A 27,070-nucleotide genomic window follows, 5' to 3' on the forward strand; every position below is an offset into this window, starting at 1 on the left:
TAAATATTCAAAATGAAAAACGAATCTGAGTTTTTTGGAGATATAGGAAAAATATGATGGCATTATCACGATCAAATTAGCAATACTAATTATCACACTTATTAAAAAAAAAAATTCCTGACTATGATTGATAGTCACGACCAGAATTCAAATCCAGTGCAATATCTGATCGTGTAGAATGAGATCTGAGTTTGTCCATTTTAATATGCCATGATGCATGCCTGAATCGCGACCAGGAATTTTTTTTTTATTAATTAATAAGTGCGGTGATTAGTATTACTAATTCTGATCGTGATAGTCTATAACATTCAGAGGACATTATAAACTATCATGTTTTCTCTATATTTCGAAAAAAAAATCAGATTCGTTTTTCATTATAGATATTTACTTAATTAATTTTCTATTAATAAAAATTTCGGGAGCTGTGAATGGTGCCCACTGCTAACTTGGTAATGTTTTTAGCATCTCAATTCTCATAGCAATTACAAATGGTTATTAAAATTTTAATTCAATTAAAAAGAAATTAAGTGGTTACGAATTCGTATAAAAATGTTCACAATATGTATAAATATGCCACATTAACTTGCAATTAATTGTAATTTGACATCATAAGAATTATAAATTTAAAATTGCAAAATCAAATTAATTAAGAAAAATAAAAATTAATTGCAAGAATGAAAATGACATGATGTTGGTTCAGAACTAATTTTAAAAATTATTAATATGATAGAGCACATTTTTTTATGGTTAGTTGGCAAGTGCCAAATTAACAAATGTATTATAAGAAAATATTATGTTTACAATTCTAACTATACAAAGACCCTTATGGCCTTATGGCCCATTTCTCTTGACACGTATTCTCTGCATTAACTCGAAAGGAAATCTTTTAAGTTAATGAATCTCACTATTTAATTTTAAACGGAGCTAATTTAGATTTTGTCTATAATATAGGAAGTCTTTTAATATTAGTGTGAATATAATCTGCACGCATCTTAAAATATATTGAACGGTTGAAATTCATTAACTCAAAAGATGCCTTTTTGAGTTAATGCAGAGGATACGAATTCATTCCTCCTACGGTTGTACCCATTAGAAAACAAAAACAGCATCACTTTCCTCGGGATTCCCCAAACATGGCACGGGATTGGGATTTGCAACCTATCAAATATCAATACAAAAATGTGTTTGTGGAATTGTGGGAGTGTCTTTTAAGACCAGAGTAATAATCATCCCTTGATCCAAATCAAACACTTTAATTTCTGATCTAACCAAGAACAGATTTCGCTTTGATCTATCCGATTCCGATCTAAAGCTATTGATCCGTCGTACACTTCAGATCTGCATTCAGATAATTAAATTTCAATTATTCCAAGTCCTACCCCGCATGTTTTCTATCCCTATCCTTTGCTGAAATTTTTGTAGCTCTATGCATGTTGGAGCCAGAAATTTTTTGTTAGAAATAAACAAACATATATAAAAAAACATATATATAGTTACAAAAAAATTCAACATAACATAAAATAACAACGTCAGTAAAGAAACAAGAAGTCCATATAATATAAATCATAGTTCTAAATACTAGAATCGGTCATTTGATCGTAGAATCGGATTGGATAAGTCGGTCGGAATTGGATAAATCGGATCGGAAACTTGGATTTTTTTATAAATCTTATTTTGTATATAAAGTAAGAAAAAAATTGATAAAAAATTATATTAAAACAATATTAATGTGAAAATAAATTATTTTATTTATAATGTAATAAAAAAACAAAGTATAGTACATATATTAAACCTTAGAATTATTGAAATAGATGTAAATGGTGATAAGAACATAATATAAAATATTAAATTAAATCTTACAATTATTGACATAGATGTAAATGATGATAAGAAAATAATATAAAATATTTCGGAGATATCAATCAATTTTATTCTTATAATTATAAAATTGATTGATATACTCTTGCTAATTAAAAATTCGTCTGAAAAATGTTCTTAGCCAAACAAAAATCAAGTAATATTCTCAAAGCAAAATAATAAACCACTCCTATATCACGTCTATTCAAAATTTTATAATGTTTTAAGCTTCTTCTCCTTTTTTTTCTTTCTGAGCCGTTTGTGGCATCTATTTTCTGTCCCAAATCTCTTCGATTAACTATGCAAAATGCAAAATTGGTTCGATTAAACTATCAAAATAATGTAAGTTTACTCGAGAAACAAGAGACTAAGTGAAAATTTGGTTGATTATTTCGATTCAGCTTCAATTTTAGCAATTTTCTGTAGAAAATTTGTTCAACAGGGAAAGCTCGAAAAAAATTGGCTCGTCTCTGATCGATTATGTTTTGACTCAAGCAATCGTCAGGGATAGGCAAGTCCCTTTTTCAGGAGTATGCAAGTTCGAAATATAACCGGGTCCAAGAAAAATAATTCTTGCCTACCCCTGTATAATGCTACTTTTAGGGGTGTTCAGTGTGTCTGATTTAGTCAGTTTTGAACCAAACTGAATTAGTTTGGATTAAACAATTCAGTTTTTTGGTTTAATAGTTCGGTTCGGTTTGTTTTTTAAAACCGAATTATAACTTTGGTTCGGTTCGGTTTAAAAATTTTCAAAACTGAAATAACCAAACCGGCCGAACTTTTATATATTATGAATTTGGTCCGAACTACTCCAGTTTATTTCTTAATCAATTGTTTTAAATACTTCAGTTTATTTCTTAATATCTCGATTTATTTCTTAATACTCCAGTGTATTTCTTAATATACTTTGGTTTATTATAAATCAATTGCTTTAAATAATAAAATTAATATATTTCGGTTTGAATCGAACAAACTGAAATAAAACTATGTGGATTTTAGTTTGCACGACTACCTTTCTATTAACATCTGGGTATGGATGTTGACTCTTGGGACAAGTCAACGTAGATCTGATTTTAGTTTTCCCTCCCCTGAAAATAATCTTGCCCCGCTTTGAGCCATTACAGCGAACATTGAAGAAATGAAAGAGAAAAGAAGACGAAAGACGAGGTAGCACAATTGGCTAGAAAAATATTCTAGAGTTGTTATACTCAAAAATCGAGAGTTCGATTATCCCTCACGAATCTTGGTAGCTACTATCAAGTTTAAAAAAAAAAAAAAAAAACGACAGCTAGAAAGCACCTTTCATTTTTCTAATAAGTTATGGGCCGGGCCTTTATTTTAAAGCTATACAGTATTGAATAAAAAAATATGTAGAAACTATACAAATCTTTTGGGTCAAAGTGACATTGATCAAAGTATACAGGGGAAATTAGATTCATGCCACCCCAAAACTTCAAATTTAGAAATATGCTACCCCAAAGTTTTGATTTTGTTAAATACCACTTCAAATCTCACTTATTAAGATCCATGCCACCATTACCAAATTATTATACATTTCTAATTAAAAATAAACATAATTTGCTGTATTTTGAGTGATATTTTTGTATATTCCACAAATACCCTCACCCTTTCATTTCTACACCCTTAATGGGTCGGATCCGAACAAAAGAAATGGCTAAACATTACCCTCACCCGTCATTCTTTCCATTTGTGCATCCTCTCTTCGTCTCCTCTCTTCCAAGTCAGAAAGAAGTTGTTGTCGTCTGCCTCCTTGCCGAGTATGAGGTGCCTAGGTCCAGCTATGGTTTTTTTGGTGCAGTGGCAGATTATGAGTGGCGCTGCCATGACAAGATAACAAGGTAATCCAGAAAATTTCTTATTCATGTGACAGCCAACATTAATAAAATTCCAAACAGTTGGCAAATGATTTCATAATCAGAAACCATAGACTAATTCTATGTATATAGGCGAAATCTATAAAACTGGACCCCAGAACGCTTCAACGGCTTCAACGGCTCCAGTTTCCTTTTACTTCCCGGACCCCACTTGTCAGTGTAAGAACCTTAATAAAATGCCTGACCGAAGCTCTTTCTGCGCTGACCGTCTGGACCGATCCTTCGTCTCCTTCTGCGCGACGCCCACACGGGTCTAAATTGACCCGTACGCACCAGGGACGTGACAATTCACTTCCACTCTAAATTCACTACCAGAAGTCTATGGTTTCTAGCATTAATTTATGTGGGAGGTACTAAATCTTATTGTTAGTCGGGAAATTGTGTGTAGCATGAAATATGTTGAGTTGATTAAAAATCAACTACTGGTTTTTACATTTGTTTGGTTGTTCCTGTGTTTTTAATTTTTTTTTTTCTTAATGTGGTGGGTATTAATTTGACAGCTTTCTTAAAAAATGGCGAAATTTGCTTCCCTCTTTATTGATTTTCTGCAATTTGGTATTTGAGAAAGTAAAGTGCGTTTGTTCATTTTAGCAATTGGCTTAGGCAACCCACTGTATTCATTTACCAGAATACAGTGTAATCGTTGGAGTGGAGAGGAGGTTTGGATCAAGGTTATTTTGGTAACTTCAATTATTATGTAAATTGTTAAATTAAAATTATACATTCATATTGTATTGGTGGCATGGATCTTAATGAGTGAGATTTGGAGTGGCATTTAACAAAATCAAAACTTTGGGGTGGCATATTTCTAAATTTTAAGTTTTGGGTGGCATGGATCTAATTTCCCCAAGTATATATCAAGTTAAGGCATGATTCATTATATGAAAAATTTCGGAATTGTTAGCTTCACTTCTTATCTAACTAATCAATTTAAGAAGAGCAAATTGTATGAAATATTGCTACCCGACTTAATACATTAATTTTGGAATTTACATTGTCAAAATCTATGTGGCTAAATTATTATATTGATTGTTTTTTATATCGTACCCGATTAGCTAATAGGTTTAAATCCGATAAGCTATTTGAATCTGATTTTTGGGTTTCCACACTGCCTGGTTAATGTTTTTGTATATAACAATTTTATTTCTGAGATGTTGGAAAACATTTCTAGGTAACCCATTTGTTTGGGTACCTGTTTGATAAATATTTCTACTTTCATAAGGCTTAGTTTTATAAATATTATTATCATAAGACCTTTAATACCATACATTAGTTTTGAATTTTTTTTTTCTTATTTATGTGATTATATTGTGTGTTTTTCTGAGACTCAAAATATGTATTTTTGTGATTACAACCTAGTCTACACAGTTTAATTTAAAAGTTTGAGTATGCTCCTCTAATATTGTTGGGCTGAATTAGAAACTGGATTCAAATAAGAATTTATCCTTGTTGTATCTGATACATAATTGGTTCCTCACAGAGATCTACCCCAATAATATTCTGAGATTCATTGGGGGATTCTAAAACCTTTTTTTTCGGTCTCCAAAGTTCGATTTTTTTTTTTTCTTTCAACTCTTAAATTTCTCCTATGTGGCTATGTGCATGTGATATGCAATTTTCATTTTTAGTTAGAACTTTAAATTCTTCTATTTTGGACTCACAGTTTTTTAGTTTAAATTCTAGAACTTTGTTTAAGACCTTTATTCCCTTTAAACTCTCATTTTAATCCTGTAGGTAATTAATTTTTAATTTTAACGATTCTGAGTATATGTAACTAACTGTTGTGTGACTCATTTGATACTGACTCTAGAACTATACTTTAAACCAAGCTTCTAAATAGCTAGCTATAGCGGTTTTGGACCCAGAAAGCTAAGCTACGGGCTAAAACTGCGCTAATCAAGCTACGACCGCTATAGCGGTAATAGCGGTCCGCTATAGCGTGTAGCGCGTAGCGGCAATAGCGGTCCGCTATGCTACATGGGTTATGATTTTGCAATTTTTTTTTTTTCTGAAAACATGATTTTGCAATTTTAATGGGCCTTAATATCTAGATTGGTTTTTTTTTTTACTTTATTAAGTTATATCAATACAATGGAACATGTGCGGGCTATACCGCTATATCAATTAAATTTTGTATCATGCATTAATATATGGTAGTGGTATATTTTGAATATAAAATATATCGATAGTTTTTGAATTAGGGATATTTTGAATGACAATTTGAACTTTGTATTGGTTTAATATGAATAATATTAGAACTTCTTAATTAATTTGATATTTTTTTTCTTGATGAGACATTTTTACTAGGCAAAGCCTTCTATGGACATAAGGACCTATTTGTAAAATGAACATATTTTTATTTTTAAAGTTCAAACAGTCGATCCGAACCGTTCATCTTGTTCTCCATATTAATATGTGCTTGGAGACCAAATTTTATATTTTTCTGATTTTGTTTACTATTTATTAAGATGGGTACAAAATTCAATTGTCTGAATTTGATATTTTTTATACCCATCTTAATAAATAGTAAATAAATTCAGAAAAATGTAAAATTTGGTCTCCAAAGATATATTAATATGGAGAACAAGATGAACGGTTCGGATCGGCTGTTTGAACTTTGAAAATAAAAATATATTCATTTTACAGATAGGCTCTTATATCCATAGAAGCATCACTCTTTTTACTATTAGTAGAAATATAAAATATAATTTTTGAAATAAAAAAACGCTATTTATAATAGCTTTCGCTATAGCTCCGCTTTTCGCTAAAGCTTTTTTTTTTGTCTCCCCGCTACACCGCTATAAACGCTATTTAGAAGCTTGCTTTAAACTCAAGCTCAATAACCTTAGATCTTAATTTTTAAATGTGATCTTCTCTTCTAAATGCAACTAGAAAGAAACTCGTTGAATGACAAATAAAACAATTTCCACATATTATCACGTGACAGATACACTACGGAGTACGGACAGATAAGGCCTCAAGCCCTCAACGGGCGCACTGCCGCCTTCCACTCCAATTGTAAACCATCAACGTGGGATCAAATCCAACGGTTCTTATTGTACGAATCTCACACAACCATACATCTTAGGATCTTCCATTTTCCAGTTATCTACTTCGCTTGGATGAAACAAAATAATTCAAAAAGGAAAATAATAATAGAGAGAAGAAATGGCGACAGTGGCATCGCCTACCCGCGCCATCGCTAGTTTCCCTCCAGTCAGATCAAAATTCATCTCAAATGGCCATGTAAGAAAAACAATTGGGGTTTCTTCGCACGAAACCCCAACTGTAGCTCTGAGTTCGGGTCTGACGACGCAGCTCAGCTGGAAACCTACTCGGTTGAAGGCGAAGCTGACTGAGATAGAGCCAGACCTTCAAGAGGATCCAATTGACCGTTGGAGAACAAACGGCGTCGAACCTGTGAGTTTATAACTGTTTAATTTCTTTCCTCACTTTATTTTTTTCAATCCTTAGAGTGTGACGCTGTGTGTTATTTATTTTATTTGGTCTCAATTATACTTCTAGGAGGATTTTGTATATGGCATTTACGATGGTGCCCATACATACAATGAAGGCGATGAAGGTAGTTAATTCTCTATTATGTAATTTGAAATCTTTTAATTGTATACCTTTAGATTAAATAATGGTCATTTTTAATCGTAATTGGCCACTTGTTGTTTAATTTACTAAAAAATATATACACTAGAGTCTCAACCAACCTCTAATCCGGCCATAAGTTTCATATAAATAGAAGCAAACATATATCACTAAAACAAGAAGATATCTTTTCAATGTCTAATGCCATGAACCCTGATCCTATCTAACAAGAGATATTAAAGATAAACATATTCACAAATTTTAATATGGATTAATTGTAATATGCTTTATGCACTGTTGTCAGAAAAGAAAGGCTTTTGGGAAGCGGTGGCTGAACAGTACAATGGAGCAGATCCTCCCACTGGATTCCAAGGTATCACCCACTAGCTCCCCGGGTCCGAATCCCTTAAAGTTACCCAATCTTTGGGTTTTAGATTGGCACTGTCCGATTTGAAACCGTCGCTCGAGATTGCTTCGCGATTTGAATTTAGATTTGTGCGATCCACTTCAAATAGATTATTGCGGATTCGAATCGGACAGTCCCAATTTAAAACCCAAAGATTGGGTTACTTCACTGGATCTGAATTCATAGCTCCCCTACCTTTGATCTGTCCAGGAAATTTATAGACACTTAAATTCTGCTTTTGACTTAGGTTGATTCTTGGTTCCATGGTAAATATTTTGTAGTTCATTTGTAAAATATTTGCCTGTCAACACTGTCACTGGTAAAAGGGTAAAAATAGTTGTACTTGTGTTGATAATTCCATCGACGGATTAATCACGAAATTAAACCAAGTTTTTCTAAGGTTTTGTTCTTTGTAATTGAATATTCTTGTCAATTGGAGGGCAAATTTATTTTTTCCAAAGGAAAAAGATTCTCTGGAATCAAATGGAATCTGGGAATTATCCTCCTCCATGACAAGGTTCACAATTTTGCAAGTCTTCGCAGTTTATTGTCATCATTTCTCAAATTTTCAAAAAGCTCTGTTTTATATATATATATATATATATAGAGGAGGGTTCAAATGCACCCAAATGCACCTTATTTTTCAAATCATTTTTCTCCGTTTTTAAAGTCCGAAAAGTCAATCCGAACCGTTAGATGCGATCTATATATTAAGATGTGCTTTGAGACCAAATTTTACATTTTTTGAAATTTTTTTACTATTTATTAAGCCACTTTGAAAATCGCTGATTTTACATTTTCTGGACCATTGGATCAGCGATTTTCAAAGTGGTTTAATAAATAGTAAACAAATTTCAAAAAATGTAAAATTTAGTCTCCAAGCACATCTTAATATATAGATCGCATCTAACGGTTCGGATTGACTATTCGGACTTTGAAAACGGAGAAAAAAGATTTGAAAGATAGAGTGAATTTGGGTGCATTTGAACCCTCCTCATATATATATATATATTCTTTATGTCTGAAAATATATATATTTATCTCTTTTTCAGGCCTGATATCTTGGTTGTTTCTTCCTGCGGTTATCGCTTGTTTTGTTTTTGACTGGCCGGTACGTATGAGGATCCTATGATAATTTTAATCCGAGTTAATCAAATATAATGCACGATTAATTAACTCAAATATATTATTATGTTGTGCAGAAAGAGTACATGTTCATAGGAGCAGCTATCTTTGTAGTGGTATTTTGTGCAATAGAGATGGAAAAGCCAGATAAGCCCCACAATTTTGAGCCCCACATTTACAACATGGAAAGAGGAGCACGTGACAAAATGATCGCTGAATACAACACCATGGATATCTGGGATTTCAATGAAAAATATGGTGATCTCTGGGATTTCACATTAGACAAGAAAGAAATTATGAAATCTAAAATGTAAAATCTTGATCCTGAAGGGGCTCTGTACATGTACGAAATTGTTGAAAATTTTTGTTCATCTTCTGTTTTTGATATACACTGAAATTGTTTTGCACATATACAGGTGTATTTTTTATGAGTGAGTCTATGGTACTATGCATATTACAATTTGGCACCGTGCTATGACTCTATATTCGAGTTTTCAAATCCTAACGGTTGATCCGAACCGTTCATCTTGTTCTCCATATTAATATGTGTTTGGAGACAAAATTTTACATTTTTTGAAATTTTTTACTATTTTTTGAAATTTATTGAAAATCACTGTTTTTGGATGGTCCAGAATTTTCAGATCAAGTGATTTTCTAAATATCTAAAAAAATAGTAAAAAAATTTTCAAAAAATGTAAAATTTGGTCTCCAAACACATATTAATATGGAAAACAAGATGAACGGTTCGGATCGACCGTTAGAATTTGAAAACTCGAATATAGAGCCGTAGCACGGTAACATCCAGTGATATGCATAGTGCCGTAGACTCACTCATTTTTTATTCATTATATACAGGTGCATTGGGTTTCTGACGTGAACAAAAATTTTGTGCATGAAATCAATACAATTTTAAGTACATAAATGAATTGTAGTGATAATTAAATATGTATACATTATGCTACCAACTGATATGTATTGTGCATTTGTGCTAAACCGCTGCATACGCATTAATTACGTCACCAGCTGATATGTACTGTGCTGAAGACGAATAATCGATTTTAATGATTTTGAAATGATCTGAGGCTAATAAGTAGAAGCCATGCCACCGATGGAATCTGATTGGAGTGCCTTCATGGAGTGGTACCAGGCTTGGGAAAAGATGAAGATGTTACCTGAGATGAGCTGCAGGCTAATAAGTAGAAACCAAAATGTTTTGGCTGATCAATTTGCAAAGAAAGGAAAAATTGAGAAATGGAAGCACAAGGGTTTCACTTTGATACGGCTCAAGTATCAGAGGACGAGACCGTAAGGTTTGGTTGTTTTGGGAACCCGACTCGTCCCGGCTTGGGGAAACCGGGCCGAGTCTCGGCAGAGTGGCTTAGGGTAATTGTCAAGGTACTTGTACTTTAACTTCTTGGTACCTTCTATTATTTTTTCGTCCAACCCCGAATGCCTCGGAATTTGGGGCTTATATAGGTGATTCTCCGACAGCCATTCTGTGTTGTCAGAATTGTCAAGGGCCGTACGAGGACGGTTTAGGGTCGCGTAACTGCCCTACATGGCGCCCCTGCGGACGTCATGGGCTGGCCATGCCGGGATAGGCCTTTTGTCGGGCGTTAGGCTTGGGCCTTTCCGCCTTGGGCCATGTTGATTCCGTGGAGATAGGGGTCTTATTCTTGGTCCCGACCTGGCCTCCTAAGGGAGTCCTAGGCCGGGTTATTCATGACCCAAATCCGTTTTCCTTAGGCCCTTGTTTACATGGGCCTATCACACTTACCCTACCTTTATGCCTGACTGAAGAAAGTAGAGTGATTTTAGATGTTTTCTGTAGTTGTTGTGATGTAGTTTTCTATTTTCAAAGTTTAAAAGGTGAATCCGAATCATACAACATGATCTTCCTATAAAAATTAAATTTTACATTTTTCTAATTTGTTTACTATTTGTACTTATAAATTAAATTTTATATTTTTTAGAATTTTTTACATTTGTATAAATAGATAGAAAATCATTGTATCTAAAGAGATTAAACCATTCAAAAGTCCTGATTTTCTAAAAAAAAAAATCTAAAAAGAATTCTAAAATTGTAAAATTTAGTCTAAAAGTAAATTTTATATGGTTATTATGTTAAAATGTTCCAATCGATTATTTAAACTTTAAAAATAAAGATATTAATTCAAAGTACAGACAAATACGCATTATACTAGTACTGTAGTATGGCTTGATCTCAATGTCATAAGCAGCGTTTTAAAATGCGATTTTGTTCATGCATGTGGAAGGCCACTGCATACCGCATATGCGGATTTTAAAATAAAAATTCACACACACACACACACATATATATATATATATATATATATATATATATATATATATATATAGAGTTAGGCTGGGGTGCTATGGATAGCATAGTGGCCTCCCGTGCTACGGCTCAATATTCAAGTTTTAAAAATCCAAACGGTCGATCCGAACCGTTCATCTTATTCTCCATATTAATATCTGCTTGGAGACCAAATTTTATAATTTTCTGAATTTTTTTACTATTTATTAAGCCACTTTGAAAATCGGTAATCCAACGGTTTTACTGTTTTGTGCAGCCACCGTTGGATCAACAATTTTGTAAAATACTTAATAAATAGTAAAAAAATTCAGAAAAATGTAAAATTTGGTCTCCAAGCAAATATTAATATGGAGAATAAGATGAACGGTTCGGATCGACCGTTTGGATTTTGAAAACTCGAATATTGAGCCGTAGCATAGAGGCCTCTATGCTATCCATAGCACCCCAGCCTAACTCTATATATATATTCATATTCATATATTTGAATTTATTTTCACATAATAACATAACCAACAATAATTTATCAAGATTCACGTATATATATATATATATATATATATATATATATATATATATATATATATATTCGCAATAGTTTTTTTAGCTTTTCCACTATGACATAATAATCGTTATTTAGAACCTTGATAAAAACTCAGCAAAACAACTGGAAATTTTGATTTTTGCTGGACCGCAACAACAAATAGCAGCTCTAGTCTTGGAGGGCGCTATTTGTCGTTGCAATCCGAATAAATATGAAATTGTCAAATAGTCTTTTGGTTTATTTTGTTGTTGTTGAGGATATTTTAAAATTTTCGGCCCACAGAAGAAAACTCTTGTGCGGATCTAATCATTAATTTGCTCTCATATTATTAATAAACTTTTAATCTAATAACTAAAAACTATATCTTTTATATGAAACATTACAGGTCAAAACTTCAACTAGAAATTCTTACATACAGGTGGCGAAATTAAAAAAAAAAATCTACTATGGCAAAAGTTGAATTTAATCATAAATAATATTCAATAAGATATATTTTGAAACGAGACATATTTATTACTTTAATTAAATAAATGTTGCATTAATAGGGAGACAAATTATAGAATTTTATTAAATATAGGAAAAATTAATATAAAATTTATAACATTTTTATACCATAGGAAGGCTTTAGTCACGGCCATTTTTATTAATACCCTAAAAAAAGATTTTTTTAAAACTGCCCCCGCAATCTTTTTTTTTAAACTGCCCCAACTGTCAGGCCCACGAGCGCCCCAGATCCTCTAGCAGATCGTCCGGGCCAGGGGCAGTCCGCTAGGGACCAGACCGCCTGGGGGCCGGGCGGTCCTCTATTTTTTATTTATTTATTTATTTTTTTAGAGATCTTAATATTTTGATTTAAATAATTTTGTGAAGAAATTTTTTTTGTATGCCAAAAAATAAGACATTTGATATATTTATGAGTGAGATGTCGTAACTCTTTATAACTTTGATTTGATTTGTCAGTTAGATATCACAATTCTAAAGATAACACTAATTAAGGTCTGGTCTTTAGCGGACTTGGGCCGCCTGTGGGCCTGGCGTTCGGGACAGTTTTAACAAAAACATAGTGCGGGGGTAGTTTTAAAAAAAATCTTTTTTTTAAGAGTATTAATAAAAATGACCACTTTAGAGCATCTACATCCCTGAAACTCTTGGAGTTTCTAAATAACTGTTAACTAATTTTTAGAAACTTTATCTCTGAAAGTTTATAAACCCTCACATCCCTGAAACTCAAAATTAGAGTTTCTTAATTGCCACATCAGCAAATAAATTACAAGAGAAAAGAATTTCAGCGAATTATTTGGCCACGTCAGAGTTTATAAACGGTTTCTTATTAAGAAACTTTGGAGCAAAGTTGCTAAATAAGAAACTCATCTGCATCCCTGAAACTGGTTTAGAAACTGCCACATCAGATTAGAAACTCAAAGAGTTTCAGGGATGTAGATGCTCTTAGTCATTCCGAGCCTCCTTTTAAGTGTACCCCTGCTTCTATAAATATTTAAATGTAAGAAACTTTTTTATAATATTTACTCGAAAAATATTTAGATTATTGTACACAAAACTCTATTTTAAAAATTTGTTTTTCAACTTTCTCAAAAAAAGTTTGATAGAAATAAATACTTAGACTATCCTATCTCGGAAATACATGAATCAAAATCTGTTGTTAATCTCTGCAGAATACCATGATCATGCTATCCTTTTTCTCTGTATTTCTCTCTTCAAAAAGGAGGAGAGAGAAAGAGAAGAGAAGAGAAGAGAAGAGAGAGAGAAAGAGGGGAGCTAGAGAGAATAGTAGGGAGTTTGGATCACAGCAGATTTCATTCCGAAATATATGGTATGGATTTATGGTGACGTGTTCCTTGCAAGAGACGACATTGCAGTATGAAGTCCAATTCAATCAATAGTGCGGAGCCAAAAAATAAAATGAAATGAAACAAAATTTACATAATAAAACATTTTTGTAATTTTTTTGAAACAAAATTTGTCTATTTTGACCTCATGTGGCTCAACCACTGCAATCAGGATTGAAAATGTAGTTAATGAATATGAGGAGGGTTCAAATGTCTCCATATTTTGTGGCTCCATTATGCTTCTATTTTTTTAAACTTTAATAACTTAAAATTTAAAACTTAAAAGTCAAAATAAAACCGTTAGATGTGATCTATGTTATTTTATTTATGTGCTCATAAAAAATTATCACATTTCAATTTTGTTCTTATGTAAATTAATAAGTTCAAAAATCAACATCTAGAAATCATCCATATTAGTACGTTTTTTACAAGCTCTTGATGACAATCAAAATAAAATTGAAATGTCATAATTATTTATACGTGCATAAATAAAATGATGTATATCATATCTAATAGTTTTATTTTAACTTTTAAGTTTTAAATTTTGAATTATTAAAATTTTTAAAAATAGAGCACAAAAAATAGAGTTATTTCGACCATCATCAATGAATATATATTAATTTGACCAAGCAATACATATTGCATTTTATTTTAAGTGATTAATGATTTGATATATGAACGGAATTTAACTTCTGTAGTTAAATAATTAAGTCATATAATTTGAAAGTCAAGTAATTATTTTAAATCATATAATTCTAATTCCTTACAAAATGTCTACAGTTTTACAAAATCCAGACCGTTCAAATCTATAGTGCACCGGTGCACGTCACTGACCCTAAAAAAAAAATCTATAATGCACGAATCTTAAAGCAATAATTAGACACACGGGAGAGAATCTCCACGAACGACAAGAACTGAAGAACCCCATTACTTAGTTTTGATCTACAAACAAACTACAATAAACCCTACATTGAACGCATAAATATATAAATGAAAATCCGAGTTCCTTCCCTCAATTTTGCATCCCAAATTAAGAAAATGCATCTAAAATTAGCAAGCGGTATTGAACTCCTTCAAATTCGTTCAGATCGTCTCAACTGGGGCTAAGCTGGCAGCAGTTTATCAGTAGCAACATCAAACAAGTGAGTACTTTAAATTGGCTCCGAATTTGTCTTTTCATTGCCCCTATTTCGGTCTAAGCGAGTATAGTTTGATGTCTTCAAATTTGAATTCCATTGTACTTTTCTGGAAACTTTCTAGGCTAATTACTTTGAGTTGAGACGGTTTGAGCTTAAATCTTCAAATCGTATGTAATGAGGCGACTTTGCTGGATTTTTTGTTGCTGAAATAGATAAGGTTATTGTTTTGCATTTGTTGTTTTCTCTCCGTTTCCTCCAAAGCTGCGCCTTTTGTTTTGGAATTGTTCCGATGAAACGATAAAACTTTAGGAAATCTGTGCACAATGTAGGAAAATAATTTGGGCAAGTTTATCCAGTAGACTGGCCTTATTAGTATTGGGGAAAAGGTAGATGATTAGAAATGCTAATTCAATTTTAAATAATCCCTGGCCATATATTGGGAACTTATCTGTTGAAGTATTAATAATATCAGAAGCATCATACTATTGAGATAATGTAACAGCTGCCATTAGTACTTATTATACTGTAAAACATTCCCTAGGGTATTACCTTTTTGCAAGGGAGTGACCTTCTTTGTCTTTTTAGCTAAATAATCACATTTCTTTTTGTTCCAAATGTGTATATGTGCAGACAATAAACTTAAAGACTAGCTAAATTCAATTTAATTAGTTTTTGCACTATTAATATTAAGAACTTCACCTTGTTTCTGGCTAAGAAGAAACTTATAGGTGGTCTTTTGCAAATCATGATACTTGAAGTGGTTTTGTTGCTATGGACCGCATTTTAAATTTCAAATCATGCTCTTATGAATCCCATACGAAACGAAGACTATCTTTGGGTGCCTAATTGGCTAATTCTTTATGAGAAGACTCTCCAACTCCTGTTGCTTGACTTCTCCCTTTGTACTAAAAGAGGCATATTTACTTTATTGCATTGAAGTAGACATGCTTGCTTATAAAATATTCTTTTTCTAAAAATAAGGACATATAATGAATAAAATATTCTTTTTCTAAAAATAAGGACATAGAGTGAATAAAATATTCTTTTTCTAAAAATAAGGACATAGAGTGAATAAAATATTATTTTTCTAAAAATAAGGACATATAATGAATAAAATATTCTTTTTCTAAAAATAAGGACATATAATGAATAAAATATTATTTTTCTAAAACCTGAGTGATCCGAGTGATGAAATAGATTTCAAAGTCGAATTTTCCTTTTTTGAATATGGAGTATGACAGTTTCAAATCATGTACTGTTTTGGTACCCGCTCAAATCTAGTTTCAGAACATACTTGTGTTTTATTTTCTTACTTCAGTAGCTTTTGGAATCCAAAGAACAAACAAAAAAGGAAAACAGTATAGCCGGGTTTCAGCCCAATTTTTATACACATACCACTGGCAGAATAGAAAGAATAAAATCGATGTCAAATTATCCTAAACTCTCCATTTTACTGCTTCTGGGTATGTTGCTATACAAGTAATAATGAGCTATTTGAACCAAGAATTCATCGGAGACATCAAATTTCAGCACAGTTCCTATACTTGGTTTGTGTTCATGAATATATTATATGCACGTTTAATGGAATTGCCCTGGGTCAGTATTTAGTTTTTTAAGTATATACTGGTTGTTGGTTATTAATCTTATTTGGTTAAGTGGTTTGATTATAGTTAACCGTTATTAGAGGATATTTGCTGATTACACTACTGTATTTGGTATTGCTAAGTACTTGCTATATTTTGATACACCGCTTTTATAATTTATATAATGCTCCAGAAGTTGCTGTCTTTTAATGATTATCTCATTCTCATACTAAAGTTGCATCATGCAACCACATTATTTACTTTGATGCATTCCATGCCAGACAAGAATTTAGTCGGCATGATGGCTGGTACTGGTACACGCTTTGACTGTTGTGATACTGCTGGACTGGTTTATGACCAGATTGGTGGTTAGTAACTTATATGTATCGAAATGGTGCCAAATGCCAATAAAAATGTATAGACATGATAAAATTATGTTATGGCTAGTATTATTTACATGAGACCTTAATTTTTGGTACCGACTATGTTGATAAGATATATAGGCAAGAGAGAAATGATCTAACTAGAAATTTCTAAAAGTATTGTGTGACATTTTCCATATATGTAGCTATTAGGTTAGATCCATATATCTTATTGTATTCAGACATAAAACTAACTAACTCCACTAGCTAGATTCATTATGTCACTCTTTATTGAGTGGTGGGGTCCACTACTTAATAACGATCTTTATTTAAGTTACATGGTTCTCAAACTCCTATCATCTTAACAATCTGGTTATACAGATCTATCTTTCTAAGATATTTGTAAGAGTTGCTAACTTGTTAATTGGGCGTAACCTTGTTTGTCCAACTACTTCCATTTCCCCAATAAAGGTATGCTTTCTACAACCTAGCATGAATTGCTTATTGCTATGGATCTATCCATTTTAAAATTTTGATAAGCAAGATGATCAAAGCAGATTGTATGATCAAGAATTTCAGTAATAAATTTCTTTGCTGTTCTAGTCAGGTCATACCAAACGAGCATGTACAATCCAACTCTTTCATACTTTTTCCATTTCTCGCAGGAGAGATGCAAAGTATACTTGCAGTGTTATAGATAGTCAGATATATTTTGTTTATATTTGAATTCATGATAAAACAGTACATGCCCCATTAAAGTCCTTTTTTGAATTCATGATAAGACAGCACATACCATTAAACTTTGTTTTGCAAAAATGGATAATGTCTTGACGCTTTACCCTCCTTTTTTGTGTCAAAGATCCAGTCTATCCCTGGTCATAAAAATCACTATGTTCGGTGCATGTTGTTCCCCTTCGCTTAGGACAATTTTCAAATTATATCCATCATTTTCTGATATTCTCTTATGCTCCAAAATTTCTCAAATTTTGGTACCATACATTTGTGAACTGCAAAAGTAGTAAAAGTTATAAATTAAATTTATAGATATATTCTTCATTATTTAGATAGGATATTTATTAAAACAGAAGTAATTTTAAATTGTTTAATCAATGATTCAAAGTAGTTAAATTTGGAACTTTGAAATGGTCAAATTATTGTTGGATCGCTGTCATTGTTTTGCTGCTCACATTAACCGGGTGTCCATATAATTTAAGTTTTAACCCTTAAAAGTACAATACGTATGCAAAGTGTCCTCTGCAAAAAATCCTCTTGACTTTACATGATAATTTGCTGGTCAAGCATCCTGATCTGATCAGATTTTCTGGGAGAAAAGCTGATTTCTTAAAGATTTTCTTAATGAAATTAATATATTTATTTAATTTGTGTCATGCTCTCAAGTAGGAAGGTGTGCAATATTATCATATGGTTGTATACATCATTGACGTAGGATAATATATTGATCTATTTATCCCGTATATTTAATCATAACTCTGCAATTATATGATCATATGATAATTATTTAATTTGTATCATGCTCTCAAGTAGGAAGGTATGCAATTATATGGGAGACAAGTTTATTTCTTAAAGATTTTCTTAAATAAATTAATATGATCATTTTAGTTGTATCATGCTCTTAAGTAGGAAGGTATGCAATTTTATCATATGGTTGAATTCATCATTGATGTAGGATAATATATTGATCTATTTATCTCGTATATTTAATCATATCTTTGCAATTATATGAATACGACTTGGCCAACAAGTATATCTGATCTTGATTTGATCTGTGATTGGACAATTGGATCAAGATCAAAAGTCAAAACCAGGTCCAATTCATCAATATACAAAAGGGCATGCCAACTAGAGCAGAGAATGCATGGTTCATGCATAATATCTTCATTTGTACAGCTCATTCTTCTCTTTTCTTTCTTTATGAAGAACCACCCCATCTTAAACAAGCACAGTGAAGGGCTCAAGGCCAAATTTATTTGGTTCCTCTTTGACCAAATGTCACCCTTTATTTGGTTCAAAGCCTTTTTGTATTTGCAAGTACTTGCTCCACCTGTTCCTCTCTGTACTTTGCGTATATGCATGTGAGAAAATAGGCAGTTGTGATGCACATGCTCTGTCTTTATCTCCATCCCTTTTGTTTATTTGTTTTTTGCATCCCTCTCTCTCTCTCTATGCCCCACCTCTATCTCTCTGAGAGCTCTCTGTTGCAGGGGTGCTTAGGCCTCAGTGAGAGTTTTCATTTTATTTCCTTATCGTATTTCTGCTGAGAATTTTATATCATATGTTCATGACATGATACTGTATTCTCCACAGGACAATATGAGGAGGCTAATGGAAGAATGCATGGTATCTACGATCGACCAATCAGAACTGACCATGCCAGAGCTTGATTCAAACGCCCCTTTATGAAGTACACTCACAGTCTATGCACGTGCCCCATGACTGCTCCTGTAATGATTTTATCAAATTCAGTTTTAGTAACGAGTTTTTATCTTTGAGTGGGTTAATTTGCCCCTTGGTCTCTCTCATGGGTTTGATTTTGTATTCATTGTTTGTTTTGTCTATGTAATTTGACGCCGTGGCTGCAACGTATGGAGCCCGGTTTGTTGGTCTGTGCTTGTAACTTGTAAGGTTTCCTATTGTTTTTTTTGTTTGATTTCCGTGACTGCGTTAGTCCAACTGCTCTAGCAGTGTAAATGTCTTATGAGCTATAATATAGCATATTGGTGCTCATAGTCAGGGGCGGAACCAGGATTTGAATTTGGATGGGGGGCAAGCCACCAAAAGACAAAAGAACAACCGCATGGGGGGTGCCAATCGGTATGCATTTGTAAAAAAATCATTTGAAAATAACCACCCCAATAAGCAACTTCCGATTTTATGGGGGGGTGCCTAGCCCCCTTTGCTTGTACCTAGTTCCGCCCCTGCTCATAGCACAGTTATCTAGGTTCAGATCCTTGTGATGGTGACATGTGTCTGATTGCTTGTGCTTCTTTCCGGCAAAATAAGTGTTGGTTTTGCTCTTTTAAGTAACAAATGATATTGCATCTCTGACAAATGAGGATACCTCCTTAACATGTACTTGAAGAGTATAAAAAAGTCCTAGTTAACTACTATAAATAAACACTTGGAGTTAAAACACATAATTGAACAATGGCCTTCTCTATTTCAGTTGAGTCCAAATGCATGTCCAGTGGAACAATGAAAATGCAACAATAAATAAGATATTCTTTTTGGGAGCTTAATTATTTTTAGTAGCCGATCTAGATTTCTATGGTCCAACCTCGTTACCTCTACGATAAAAATATGCATAGACGCGTAGTTCGGTCCAGCCTGATATAATAGCAAGGCATGCAAACTTTGCTGGCTTCCCATCAACTGTCCATCAGCTAGCCTGGCAACTATCGATTTTAGAATTCTATGCGGGACTAATCAGTTGTAAGTTTGTAAACAATTCACATGAAACATGTATACTTTTGCTTTTAATCGTCTTGTAGTATCAAGTCCTACTGTAAATTTGTGTATATTGTTTATGTCAACTTAGTATTTGCATATGCGGTGCCCCCGTTGTTGAGTGTACTAACTTCTAATTATATGTGTTAAAGAGCTACCGTGAAGTTGTGTTACAAGAAAAATATTTTTGTTAAAGCAACTCATTTAATATTTTTCAAATACAGAAATACTTGTAGTATCAAGTCCTCATGAATAGGCCGAGGGATTCCGCGGGCTTTGTATAGTTTCGCTGTAATTTCCGAAATTAGCCCACTAAACCTCTTAGGAAAAATATTAGTCCAGTAAATCTGTCAGGCCTTTTTCCTGTATTCCTTATCTCCTCGTTTCTTTTTCTTGTGGTTGTTTTTTTTTTTTTTTTTGGTGGTTGTCTCTTTTTCTTGTGGTTGTTTGTGTTAGTGTGTTGTCATTTTCACACTGACCGGCAAAAGCAAAAGTCCATAAAAAATGACTGCGAAGTATTTTAGGTGAGAGACCAAGAAAAAAGAAAATACTTTAGGTGCAATGAGTTTCAGGGTAGTTCGATCATATTAAATATGTGTGTTCCGCTTTAATATTTGTGTATGTTTGTATTAATTTTTGTATACACATATCTTAAAACAAATGAAGTCCATTGAATTCACAATCTAGAATGAATGTTTCACATCTTTAAAAGATCATCCAATGATTTCGGTACCAATAGAGGCGAATTGGCTATTGTTCCTCCAAGGATGAAAATGAAATATTATCAGGTAATAAACAAAACTACAATTCAATCGTGGCCTTGCATCAATATGCAATCATAGCCTCATAGGAGTTGGAATAATCATCGGACCCACCACGCTTGGCCCGTACCTTTAAAACTTGTGATATTTGTCTCGACTGTTAAACAAAAATGGCCTTGGATAGAGTTTATAGAATTAATACCTTCTTAAAGAAAAAAAAGGTTACGAAGACTAAAGCGCTAAGAGAACTAAAAAAGAATTCATTTATTTTTTCCTCAGAACAACCAATTGAGATACTAAGGACAGAGAAAACGACTTGGCGATGTTTAATCCGAACTCGTCAAATAAATAGAAACATTAAAATCTGTGTATTATCCGATACAAGATAATTCACATAAATTCCATACAATCAAGTCTGTGCCACGAGGTTGAGTGATATATATAATGCATCATAATGAATCATGTACTAAATACAGTACTATGCTAAAAGTTTTTTAATCCATACTCATATAATATGATGGAAACTTCTTTCCACTTAGCGTCGACACGCGATATGATAAAAGAGTACTCCAAGAAAAAGGCTATCACTTAAGCCGAACATATACAACCATGTCATTTCTCTTAGTTTGGGACAACTAATTTTAGTGGCCCCACATATGATATAATTAAATTTTTAGTAGTGTTTCAAATAACGGTATGTGCTAGTTGGACAGATATGGTAGTGCCAAACGATTAATTGGCATGCAACCAATTATTTGAAATTTTGAGAATAATTTTATGAATGATTAATTTTAAAGCCATACAATTTATAAGAAACCATTAAAATAAAAATGCACAAAAAAAAAATAAACGAACTAAATCAAATAAGGATAAACGGATCATGACCCAATAATTGACGGACTAAACATCCTTTTAAAATTAGATACTGACGATTAATCGGACAAATCAGCTAATTTGACGTTCTCATCCGGAAACAACCTTTTGCACCATTTGTTCGTGACAATTTGGTCACCGCCACCGACTAAACGTTGATTAATTGGATGATTTGACCATTTTTTACAACATTAGTTTTTAATTTAGTGATAAAAATAATGTTCTCTGTGTAGGAAGTCGCATGTTCAACATCCGACTAGAGAATTTCATGTGAATATTAGGTACTTAAAATCAACATTTTATTTAATGACAAAAATTAATCTTCTCAGTGTGAAAAGTCACAAGTTCAAAATCATACTGAAAAAGCTCTCGTAAATAGCATCTAAATTCCAGCAACTCAAATGAGTTTTAAATAACTATTAACCACTTTTTAGAAATTAAGTTCTTTAAAGTTTCTAAACTCTCACATTCCTGAAATTAATTTTAGAGTTTCTATTAAGCCATATTAGCAATAAATTAAAAAGAGGAAATAATTTGAGCCAATTATTTGACTAACATAAAATTTATAACCAATTTCTTAATAAAAAAAATTCATACATAGTGTCTAAATAAAAATTTGGCACCTCAAATTAAAAACTCCAAAAATATCAGAGATAAAGATGAAATGATTTTCAACTTTTACTTAAAAAATGATTAAAAAGAACCTCAAAATTAATCATGTATTATAAAACAAAACAAAGCAATATTAGGGAGAGGCTAAATCTTATTTCTATATTATATCTCCATATCAATGTCTCATTTCAACCACTTACAAAACCTATATTTATAGGCTAGAGAAAGCATATAAAAAGTCATACAATTAACATGAGAGTTAATACAGAAATTAAATCTAATAGAAAGTGGATGAGGTGGGTGATACCTCGCATATTTAGCCTATATTTGACTTGATTTCATACCAAATTCATGTTCCAAATTGTCAAAACCATGTGCATTTCATTGATATATTCTTAGAATTTGGTACTGCTGAGAGTTTGTTTGTTTTCTGCAGGATTGGAGCAAAATACACGAAGAAACGGCATTTTTGGACTCCCTGGTACGGCCTGGCCGTACCACCTTGGTACGGCCCTTACCAGGCTTGGTACGGCCCTTACCAGACTTGGTACGGCCTACCCTTACCAGGCTTGGTACGGCCCTTACCAGATTTGGTACGGCCCTTACCAGATTTGGTACAACCCTTACCAGACTTGGTACGGCCCTTACCAGATTTGGTACGGCCCTTACCAGACTTAGCCGATCCAGCCTCTTTCCCATCTTGTACGGCCTGGCCGTACCACCTTGGTACGGGCCGTACATAGATGCCGCCTGACAGAATTCAAATCTTGGCAGAGGCTATTTAAAGCGGGGGATCTCTCCATTTTCGGGGATTCCACTTCATTCCAGATTGAGAGCTCAGTGAAAGAGAGAAAGAGAGCAAAGGAGCAAGAAGAGAAGATCAAGGAAGAGGAAGAGGCGAGAATCGACGGATCTACACCTTCTTCATTCCCGATCTTCAATCTAGTTCTTTCATGACTTTCTCTATCTCTTTTCTTGTATATCTGGACAGATCCATGACTTGTGAGTAGTAGACTTTCGTTTCTAGGGTTTGTAGATGGATTTTCTTGATTTGTGTTGCTTTTCTTGATTTGGATCTTGTATGAACTCTTGTGATTGAATTGATTGTGAATTTGCTTTTCTTGATTGCTTTGTGTTTCTGTGATTGCATGTGGTGTGCCTATAGTGGTAGATCAACCCTAACAAGGTCATGTGACCATTGCCTTCTCTCAACCAAACCAATCCCTTTAGGTAGACTTGATCGAATTGAAGCCGAAAGGTTGAATTCTCCTCTAATCGACAGATTAGAGGTTACCTTAGATCTCCAATCAATCAACTAGAGGATCTGGACCAAAACACGAGAGTTGAGGTTTAGAAACCCTAGAAGGTGAAGAATTGAATCCAAAACTTAGATCTTGAACCAACAAACGAGAGTTGAGGTTTAGGAACCTTAGGTATGGTCAATTGAACCTTTATCAAGAGTTTAATACGAGGTACCAGCAAGAAATGCATCAACTCGAACTTGTAAGCTCTGTTCTGGTAAACCAGTACGGCCCTTACAAGAGTGGTGCGGCCTACCCGTACCAAGCCCCATACGGCTTGGTCATACCAGGTTGGTGCGGCCTGGCCGTACCAACTTGGTAAGGGCCGTACCACTAGAGGCAAATCAGAGATGAAGTCTGAAACCCTTGAAACACCTTTTATCCCAAATCAAAACACAGTTTATACCTTTTCTTGCACATTTACTATTCTATATCATTGTGTGATTGCTTGAGTTGATTCCTTAGGAAAATTAAACACCAAAACCCCTTTTTCTCACTTCTAGTCTTTAGCTAAGCTAAGTAAAATTCTAGATAAAGAAACCGTCCCTGTGGATCGATACCCGATTATACTCCTCGATAGGGTTGTGCACTTGCAACCCTAATCGGAAGGTGTAACCGCGGTTTAAAAGGTACGCTTCCAAGCGTACCGAAACTTGCGTTGCGCTTTTACGCCGATCAGTGGGGAAGGTGAAATGTCTACCGTTATTATTTCATAACACTCTCCCTTAGATATTTTACCTTATATTATGCACTATCAATATTGTACTGCAGGACAAATAGAAATTTGGTACTTCAGGACCAATTTGAATTAACTGATATTTTCGGATCAGTTATGCTATCTCATTAAAAACCTTACTAAGAAAACCCAGTAGGACAAAACTTAGTGAAGGGAAAAAGAGTGCAGCGTGTATAATACTCCCCCTCATTTTAATGTATATCTTTAAAGTAACGGATGCCGATCTTCTGTGAAAGTTGCTCAAAAACTTTTCTTAGCAATGATTTTGTGAATAAGTCTGCCAAATTGTCGCTTGATTTGATTTGACAAACATCTATCAAGCCATCATTTTGTAGATCATGAGTTGAGAAGAATTTTGGCGAGATGTGCTTGGTTCTGTCACCTTTAATATATCATTCTTTGATTTGAGCAATACATGCTGTATTATCTTCATATAGTATTGTCGGGCTTCCTTTGATTGACTCGAGCCCGCATTCCTCCTGGATGTGTTGGATCATTGATCTTAACCAGACACATTCTCAACCAGCATTGTATAGAGCAATTAATTTGACATTATTTGATGATGTTGCCGTCAGTGTCTGTTTTGTCGATTGCCATGAAATTGCAGTACTGCCATATGTAAACACATATCCGGATTGTGATAGAGCTTTATGTGGATCTGATAAATATCCTGCATCTGCATACCTAACTAATTTGGACTTTGTATATTTTTGATAAAATAGTCCTATATCATGTGTCCCGCAAAGGTAATGAAATACGTGTTTAATTCCATTCCAATGTCGGCATGTTGGATCAGAACTATATCTTGCTAGTACATTTATAGAAAAAGCAATATCAGGTCTCGTATTATTAGCAAGATACATCAAAACCACAATAGCACTTAAGTATGGTACTTCTGGACCAAGAACTTTTTCATTCTTTTCTCGAGGACGGTAAGGATCCTTTTTTATATCAAGTGATCGGACAATTATTGGTGTACTCAGAGGATGAGCTTTGTCCATATTAAAATGTTTCAGTATCTTTTGGATATAATTTGATTGATGGACAAAAATACCATTATTCAAATGCTCGATCTGCAGGCCGAGACATAATTTTGTTATACCAAGATCTTTCATTTCAAATTCTTTCTTTAATAATTTTGCAGTCTTTTCGATCTCTTCATGAAACCCAATGATATTTAAATCATTAACATATACTGCAATAATTGTAAAATCTGAGATTGATTTTTTAATAAAAACACATGGACTAATTACATCAGATTTATATCCTTCTTTTAAGAGATATTCACTGAGTCGATTATACCACATTCGACCCAACTATTTTAGTCCATATAAAGATCTTTTTAACTTTATATAATACATTTCTCGAGGTTTTAATTTCAATGCTTAAATCATTTTTAATCCTTCAGGGACTTTCATATAGATATCATTATCAAGTGATCCATACAAATAAGCTGTGACTACATTCATGAGGCACATTTGAAGGTTTTCAGTTATTGTGAGACTGATTAAAAATCTAAGAGTTATTCCATCCACTACAGGTAAATATGTTTCTTCATAATCAACCCCTGGTATTTGTGTAAAACCTTGTGCCACAAGTCTTGCTTTGTATTACACAATTTCATTTTTCTCATTCTTTTTTATTGCAAATACCCACTTGTAACCTACAGGGTTAATATCTTTGAGGGTTAAGACTACAGGTCCAAAAACATTGCACTTTTCAAGTGAATCTAATTCAGCCTTCATGGCATCTTTCCATTTTGACCAATCATTTCTGTACATACACTTTTCAGAAGTTTTTGGCACATAATCTTTCTCATTTAGCACATCAATTGCTATTTAAACAATAATTTACTATTAGCTTAGTAAGAATGAATATTTAATTTATAAATTAAATTAATTGAACTTCAATTAAATGTAAAACGCTATCAATACTTTACCATTATCTTAGTAATAATGAAATATGTTAAAACTCGAAATGTGCATCTCTCCATTATATATTTAAATCAGGAAATAAAATCTGTTAAAACAGATTTCAAATCATGAAATGTGCATCGTTTCATTAATGCATTCTTTGGCTTTGTGCAGTTTGTTTGCATTTCTAACCAATAAACCAGTCTTTAATACCTGGAATCAATCCATATTGCCCCGTACCAATTTTCACTGTACCAGTTTACATTAGTTTGTACCACTGCTAAACCAGCCCAACAATGAATAATTAAGAGATAATGCATTAGAAATATGAAGGATAAATCAACTCATTTCAAGAAATAAAATAAGAAAATAAGGATATATTTGTAAGATCGCATAATCCATCTTGTCAGCCAGTGTTTTCATTCTTGAATAAAAGGAATTACAAGACCTGAGAATGTCTAATAGATTGTCTACATTAGTTCCAATGATTAAGTACCAACTTTGTTAAGAAACGAAAAATAAGATATCCAAGTAGTATGGTATACGAAGGCTTGCTATTTTACAATGTTTCAACTTTTAAGGAAAAGAATCAAGACCTTAAATATGGTATACGATTCTTTCGATCTATTTAATCGGAAAATGAGCTGAAAGTGGCGATTGGGAGAGGGAGGGAGCGAGTGTGAAAGAGAGGACACAGCGATGCTAGGCACAAAGAAAAT

The 27,070-nt window shown here is 33.2% G+C and overlaps 1 protein-coding gene across 1 annotated transcript; it reads left to right on the forward strand.

Annotated features, from left to right (window-relative positions):
• The first annotated feature begins 6,712 nt into the window (after positions 1–6,712).
• On the forward strand, positions 6,713–9,267 carry PNSB5 (NAD(P)H dehydrogenase 18). Its single transcript, XM_078308177.1, has 5 exons — positions 6,713–7,172; positions 7,278–7,335; positions 7,654–7,722; positions 8,808–8,866; positions 8,958–9,267. The coding sequence occupies exons 1-5, from the start codon at positions 6,921–6,923 to the stop codon at positions 9,192–9,194; spliced, it is 675 nt and encodes a 224-aa protein (XP_078164303.1). The 5' UTR covers positions 6,713–6,920; the 3' UTR covers positions 9,195–9,267.
• The last annotated feature ends 17,803 nt before the right edge of the window (positions 9,268–27,070 follow it).

The sequence above is a fragment of the Carex rostrata genome, chromosome 9 (genome assembly GCF_964058835.1).
Source record: "Carex rostrata chromosome 9, lpCarRost1.2, whole genome shotgun sequence".
NCBI lineage: Eukaryota > Viridiplantae > Streptophyta > Magnoliopsida > Poales > Cyperaceae > Carex > Carex rostrata.

Coding starts and splice junctions, on each gene's coding strand:
- PNSB5 (XM_078308177.1), top strand. CDS start 6,921: ATGGCGACAGTGGCATCGCCTACCCGCGCCATCGCTAGTTTCCCTCCA. Junction 7,723..8,807: donor TCCTCCCACTGGATTCCAAG/GTATCACCCACT, acceptor TCTCTTTTTCAG/GCCTGATATCTTGGTTGTTT. Junction 8,867..8,957: donor GTTTTGTTTTTGACTGGCCG/GTACGTATGAGG, acceptor TATGTTGTGCAG/AAAGAGTACATGTTCATAGG.